Genomic DNA, 7,574 nt, shown 5'->3' with positions numbered 1-7,574 from the left:
CCCTGGATTAGCGGGGTAACGAGTATGGCTGGGGGTGTTTGTGTAAGCATTTGGGGGGGTTGTGGGATGGGAAAACGAAGATGAGAGGGTATGGGGGTAATTTATGAGGGGGGGGGGGAGGTTGTTTTGGTAAGTTATAATGGAGGGGTTTTGGGTTAGTCGTGAGGTATTGTGGCTGAATGGGGTTGAGTTGGTGGAGGTGTAGTTGTGGGTGTGGAATGGGTGTCGCGTGGAGGCAGGATTGAAAGATCGGCATCTCTGATTTGTGTGCTCGGGTGGTCGCGTGGTTGATTGGTAGATACTACTTGGGTAGCGGGTGATGGGGATATGTCAGTTTTGCAAGGGAAGAATGAATGTAACGTCTCGATACCTGATTCGTGTGCTCGGGTTTCCTTGTTATTTGTGTCCTTGGCAAGCCGTTGATGGTCATGTTGCTGTTCAACGTCGCATTACGAAACGCGGGGGTGGGAAAAATGATCGACATACGCACTTACAATACGGCCCGGTTTCCCTTGTGTTTTTTCTTTCTTTCTCTTTTCGCTGCCGCAGGAAGGGGAGGGCGGGGGGCTGGTTGGGACCTTTTTTGTTTTTTTGGTAACAAGCTTCTGGGGGAGGCTTCTGCGGAGAGCTTTTCCACGTATGAGGATGGATGTCGGTGCCGACCCCGCAAGAAGCCAAGACTGATACGAAAAGGTTAATGAGGGTGGGAAGAAGATGGGCCTAGGATGGGGTGCCTGAGGAGGAAATTCGGTTCGGGTGCTACAACTCCGACTTTGGAGGTGTTGTTGGTGGAGGTTGTTTTTTGCCGGTGGGGTTTGCTGGGGTTTGCGAGGTTTAATCGTAGAGTTTGAATGTATATATACTGGTGTTTTGGGAAGGTGATTCTATCTCTTGAGTTCTGGGGCACCCCAGTTCCTTAAATCTAAGGAGCAAAACCTTTTCGAACGACTCCTGCAAAATGGCTCCGATAGTCGCAGAAGCGGGTGAAGGCATCATCGAGCGCATAGTCGCAGAGGACAAGGTGCGATGGTGGAACAAACCGAATCTTCGAAGGCTGTATCTGCTTCTTGTTCCGTTTTGTCTCTTTATTGAGTCGACGTCGGGATTTGATAGGTAATTTCCAGGTTCGAGAGATGTGTCTTTTTGGTTAACTGGTGGTAGCTCTATGATGAACGGTATGCAAGCACTAAGTTACTGGAAGGACTACTTCAATCATCCTAAGGGAGGCCAATTGGGACTGCTGGTCGCATGCTACAACATCGGCGCTATTTCCAGTATTCCTCTTGTTTCTCTCGTTTCCGACCATCTGGGCAGAAGAAAGAGTATCATTGTGGGATCTTCGATTATGATCATCGGAGCAGTTATGCAGGGATTGTCAAGAAATTGTAGGTTAAGGCAGATACATGCTTTGCGCTGTTGGTATGTTTGCTAATACTCTAATAGTGGCTATGTTCGTTTTTAGCCGCATTTTCCTCGGTCATGGTATCGTATACGCCATCATCTCAGGTGCTGCACTTCTGGGCGAACTTGGTCACCCGAAAGAACGACACTTCCTTGGTAGCATGTTCAATGCCTTTTTTGGAGTTGGCTCAGTTCTCGGTGCAGGTATTGTTTTGCGTACAAGACTTATCCCGAATGACTGGTCCTGGCGTCTTCCGTCTATCCTCCAGGCCGCGCCATCCGTTATCCAACTCATATTTGCGTTTACCGTACCAGAGAGTCCCAGATGGCTGGTATCGAAAGACCGAAGCGAGGAAGCGCTCGAGATCCTGATCAAGTACCATGCCGAAGGTGATGCTTCCAACGAACTGCCACACGTCGAACATGCCGAGATTCGCAAAGCACTCGAGATTGAAAACGATTCACGTCAACGCGGATGGGCAGAACTTTTCCAAACAAAAGGCATGCGACACCGTGCTCTTGTTGCTGCTGGCCTTGGCATCTTCGTCCAGTACAGCGGAAACAACCTCATCAGCCAGTACCTGGTGCCCATTATGGAGAAAATCGGCATTGAAGACAGTCACACTCAACTACGCTTTAATCTCGGATCAGAAGCTTGGGGCTTCCTTATGGCCCTCGTCATGGCGTCTATCACACCTCGATTCCCCCGACGAAGAATGTACCTATTGTGTGCGAGCTGTCTCTTATGCGTCTACACTGCATGGACCATTGCACAAGCTCGTAATCGCATCACGGGCTCAAAAGAATCAGGCATTGCAGTCCTCGCCATGATTTTCCTATACAAACCCTCTTACAACATCGCCTACAACGCACTCACATACGTCTACATGGTTGAAATCTTCCCCTACTATGTCCGCACAAAGGGTCTTTCTTGGTTCCAGCTATTCAACAGATGCGCAGTCATGTTGGGCTCGTTCACAAATCCCATCGGACTCGAAGATCTCGACTGGAAGTTTTTGTTCGTTTACATTGGGCTACTGAGCTGCGAGATTGTCTTCATCTACTTCTTGTTTCCAGAAACATATGGTAAGACGTTGGAGGAACTTACTTTCTTGTTTGAGAGTGAGAAGCAAGATCGTGAGAAGCTGGCTGCAACTACGGCAAAGATTCTTGGACAGGGTGATGGTGTCACTGAGCTTCATGAGATACCGGAGAAGAAGGCGTAGAAGGTTTTGCATGGAGGGGGCTGGTTTGGACCTGGAATGGCTGGGATGGTCGTGGTCATGGCTGGGATAGGCATGGCCATATGCTGGTCTCGTAAAGGCCGTTGCGTTTAGCGCTCGGGAAGTGGATGCGGAGGAGGCTGATAGTTTATCTGATCCTTCAGGAATGTTTGAAACGGCCTAATGACGAGATGAGAGGGAGCTGCAGATGTGTTGGTTTATGCTTTGCAAGTGTGTTTGTTGTTGATCCACATGATGATCCGATATCCACTCGGACTAGAGCTCCCCAAGTTCCCCGCCTTGAATCTAGATACGAAGCAGGGGCTTTGTATGATGAAATATTTTGTTTCAGTTTGCCCGGTAGCTCTAGTAAACCGTGAGCATGTGCTTTGTAAGCTTCACGACTACTTCCTCCAAGATCAACTACGGGACTCGCTTACTCCAAACGAGCTAGCGGTTATGATATGATTACAACATAGCGTATTCTACAACCACACAGCGTACTCCTTTTATCGCCCACCGGGCTAACTGGGCTTTGTCTTGGAAAACGTAGAAGTATCTAATAAACATTCTGCCGTCCAGACCCATGTACAACCATGCAATATGGTGGCGTTCCAAACGATAACCTGAAGCTATTGTCATCTGATATGTCTCAAAACCAGCCATCTAGAAAGTGAATGAAGTTAGTCTGGCGCTCAGTTTTCTCCATTTGTCTCAAGACCGAAGCCATTCAGGATGATATATCAATAATTCCTTCATGTGACCATGATATCGATTGAAGTCTGGCGGCTACGAGAAAGAGATCCCGACTGACCCGGTCATCGAAGCAGTCTACTGAGCGAATAATAATGATGCCAAGTGAAAATAAGGATAAGCAAGTGAACAATTTTCTAGTGAACGTACCAAATCGGATGCATGTCGATGGATAGCCGCGACCCAACGGGCTGGGTTGGTCCTGCGCCACTGTTGGTACACGTGTCAGAGCTACGATATATCGAATGACAAACTGAGCTTCAAGCCATGGTGGTATCAGTTATCCGGCCAAGTGTTGGAAGTAGATGAGAGCTGACGTTGAACCTGGTGTTACTACTACACCATTTCTAGATATGCTTTTTGCTTTGAAGGCTTCCATCCAAACCATGGCAATCAACTACTTCAACACCAAATGAACCATCACGTGAATTGTACTACATGCATGCACGTGCGATGCACTTTGCACAGAAATAATAAATGTACGATGGAAGGTATGCAGAATGTTCGGAAAATAGCGACTAGACGACGTGTCTATATTTTCTCTGAGCTGTAATTGGCCGCTATTTTTAAAGATGTGGGGTGGTCGGCTCCGCGCTTAACGATAGCGGGACCCCGCTATCGTTATCGTGACCCCCAAAAAGTTTGGAAACAAGACCGTCATGGCCGCCTTCGAGACGAATCAACCCACGAAAATTCATGCGATAACCTCTGAGACTGGAAAAACTCATCTTCATTTGCTTGTTCACCAGATGTAACACGCCTCTTCAATTTTTCTGGCATTCGCGTTGGTTTCAAGACATGGTGAGGCTCGAAGCGCTGATATAACTGTGCCACAATCCTACATTAACGTGACCTCATGGGGCCAAAACTAAGAATATGCCTACTTGCATGTTGTTTTTGATACCACGGCGGCAAACAAGAATACGCTAGGCTAACCATGCGGCCACGCCAGCGGTTATACACCCGCTCTGTACGGCTACACCCTCACCGGTGCGTCGGCATGACAGCTCCCGAAGCCTACGCCGCACGCAGGTGTCAAGGCAACTGCCCTCAGCCGCCTATCTTGGCATGCTTTGCTGGAGGTTGGGGACGGGTCCTTGCGCCTAGCTCGTGCTCTGAATGGTGGATGGCTTCGGTAATGCATCGATTCCCAGAACCAAGGCATAGTTTGTATGTACGCCGCAGTAACAGCCATGTTTGACGTTTCGTGGATCGTCCAATCACAAATATCCCCAGCAGAGGCTTATACTGTAGCTAAATGCTGTTATAGTGCCCTGGATGTAAGTACACGAACACATCTGCAGCTTACTTTCAGCCTGGCACCTACCCTCAGCCACTTGTAAATCTATCACCGCGTTGTATTTTCTATTCTTCACATATACCCTTCGGAGCTCACTTTTTTATTTCCTTTCTTTTAATGCCTTACCCGATTACCATTCCGGGCTCTCCATCAAATATGTCTCGGCCAGAGCGAAGCCCTATGCACTGGCCTAGCTTCCCAGATGTCCCCATCTACCTCGACACTAGCAATAGCCACACATCAACCAAGACTTATGGAACAACACCAACCACCCCAACAACACCAGAAAGTCTCCCAAGAAACCGTCCAACACATCTTAGCCCAGCACACATCAATGCTCCACCAATCAGCCCAGCCCAGCCTAGCCCTACGACAACCATAGAGACAACGTCTGATCATCACTCGGAAATCTGGCCGATTCCCGAACCCCCTCCAGAGGCAGTGCGTCAAAAGCCTCGAAGGCCCCAACTCCAATTCATCCCGAATACCCGGCCCCGTATTCAACTTGGTGAATCCCATTTGAAGCCTCCGCAGCAAGTCCCAGATGTTGAGAGGCAAGACTTCCAAGACCGCAAGTCACATCTTGGTCTCGGCATTAGTGGTGGCCCACCCAAACCACCATCAATCAGAATCCAGCCACCGACATTCGATAATGAGAAGGCTGAAACGGCCTCGAATATCGCACAACGCATCGAGGAGAAACTCTGGAACTATAACTCTTCGGGAAACGTCATTGAGAGATGGCTTCTCGAGATAGTCAGTTGGCTGATTAGTGCTATCTGTATGGCTGCTATCATTGCTGTCTTGGTTGTTCTGAAAGACAAGCCATCTGCAAGGTGGCCATTCGACAACATGGGGCTCACTTTGAACGCCTTTGTTTCAGTTCTTTCTCGGGTCGCTGGAGCTGCTCTTCTTTTGCCGGTAGCAGAAGCAATCGGTCAACTAAAGTGGAGTTGGTTCATTAAGGGCGACTCAAAGAAGATGTGGGACTTTGAAATGTTCGACAACGCATCGCGCGGACCTTGGGGCGCCTTTCTTCTCCTCATTCACACAAAAGGAAAGACAATTGCTGCTCTTGGTGCTCTTGTCACGATATTTGCCCTGGCACTAGACCCTTTTTTCCAACAGGTTGTTAGCTTTCCAGAACGATGGACATTACAACCTAGAAACAGCTCAATCTCTCGAGTCATACGGTACGAACCTGTTTATGATGTTGGGTATGAGAACGGCGTGGACATGGCAGAGATGAACAGCGACATCAAGAGTGTGGCTGAGCTCTTCTTCGTTAATAACGGAACGCAGCCCATTCCTTTTGGCAATGGCACTCGCGCAGAAATACCGTTGTCATGTCCTAGCAGCAAATGTACCTGGCCAAGCTATGATACACTTGGGATGTGTAGCCAATGTGTCGAAGTATCTAACCTCCTCAGCTTCACGTGTATGGAGACACGAGTGGACTGGACCTCACAGCTTACCGGTAATCAGTCCACTTATCCCACCGCAAAAGTATGTGGATATTTTCTCAACGCCACCAGTGAGCAGCCTACTCTCATGTCTGGGTACATGTTGGACGAACGAGGCAACAAAACTGGAGAAGCTTTGATGATGCGAACTGTACCGCTGACAAACTATCCTCTGCGCGATCCACTTTGGGGAGATGGCTCAATCAACTTCAAGGAGATTCGAAATCCCATTATCGATGCTTTGATCTCTAGTACGGCAAGTCCTGATGACGTCTTTGCGGACAAAATGCCAATACTACACGAATGCGTTTTGTCGTGGTGTGTAAAGACTATACAATCGTCTTACCACTTGGGTACCTACAGAGAAGAGGTCACAAGCACGCTCATCAATGATACAAAGGGAGAATATCCTTGGTATGCATTCGAAGTGCCAGATGATGGAGTCTTCATGACGGATTATCTGGAAAATGTTACTATCGCTGCTCCAACAACCGACGAAAACTTTCCAGAGTATGGATGGGGTGTGAACAACGATACCATGCTCAACGTCGTCCTTGTTTTCGATCGCATATTCCCTTCCTTCACTACCTCCACGAATTATTCCGAGACCCCGATTTTTCGCTGGAGGACTGGGAATCCCACTGTAGCCTACGCCAAAATCCCAAAATTCAACCCATGGTTGCTACCAAACGATATACCACGACATATAGAGCGAATGGCAAGCTCTATCACTAATGTAATTCGCTCTTCATCTAGTGGCGATACAGTATATGGCCAAGCTTTCGACACTGAGGTCTATGTTAAAGTTACTTGGGCATGGCTGAGCCTACCGCTTTGTCTGTTGTTCGTCAGTTGCGTGTTTCTCGTTTCCACAGTCATCAAAAGCGCTACCGAGAAAGGACAAGTGAGCATACGAAAGAACTCGGCAATTGCTACTTTACTTTACGGTCTCCCGGATCATTTTCAAAAGCGATTAGCAAAGTCGGATTCTAAAGGTACTCCAAGAACACAAGCGAAAGAGCTTAAAGTAAGGCTGTCTGCAACACGGGGATGGAGGAGTTCTGGTAACGCATTCACACCCTTGACTCCAAAAGCTCCGACAAATTTGCCACCACCAGGGTGGATTTAGGATTTTTCCATTCTTCCTAGAGCTCACAATCCAAGAGATTTCCCAATAAGTGTCCGTCATCTATAATACATCTGGAATAAAAAGGAATAATAAAAGAAATGTTGAAAGAGAAACGAAAAGTGACGAAACCTTCTGCCACAACCTTTGTGAGCTTTTCCCACCCGTTTTCATACGGTAATCTCCTCAGCCAGATCTTCGAAAGATTCCAGGTCGCGCGTCTGTCCTGGCCTCATACCACGACCCCGCTCAACAACGCCTTCAGCATCACGCTTCTGGCCTGGCCTTACACCGCGGTTTCGCTCAAC

At 48.2% G+C, this 7,574-nt stretch overlaps 2 protein-coding genes across 2 annotated transcripts; both read left to right on the top strand.

Annotated features, from left to right (window-relative positions):
- Positions 1-958: 958 nt before the first annotated feature.
- COCCADRAFT_10222 (uncharacterized protein) lies at positions 959-2,627 on the top strand (the record flags this gene model as incomplete). The annotated part of the gene is made up of 3 exons (XM_007720420.1): positions 959-1,113; positions 1,162-1,385; positions 1,444-2,627. The coding sequence occupies 3 exons, from the start codon at positions 959-961 to the stop codon at positions 2,625-2,627; spliced, it is 1,563 nt and encodes a 520-aa protein (XP_007718610.1).
- Positions 2,628-4,833: 2,206 nt separating this feature from the next.
- COCCADRAFT_10221 (uncharacterized protein) lies at positions 4,834-7,269 on the top strand (the record flags this gene model as incomplete). The annotated part of the gene is made up of 1 exon (XM_007720419.1): positions 4,834-7,269. The coding sequence occupies one exon, from the start codon at positions 4,834-4,836 to the stop codon at positions 7,267-7,269; it is 2,436 nt and encodes an 811-aa protein (XP_007718609.1).
- Positions 7,270-7,574: the final 305 nt, after the last annotated feature.

The sequence above is a fragment of the Bipolaris zeicola genome, assembly GCF_000523435.1.
Source record: "Bipolaris zeicola 26-R-13 unplaced genomic scaffold scaffold_474, whole genome shotgun sequence".
Classification (NCBI taxonomy): Eukaryota; Fungi; Ascomycota; class Dothideomycetes; order Pleosporales; family Pleosporaceae; genus Bipolaris; species Bipolaris zeicola.
The sequence above is the reverse complement of the archived record's forward strand: the minus strand, read 5'-3'. Positions and strand labels throughout refer to the sequence as shown.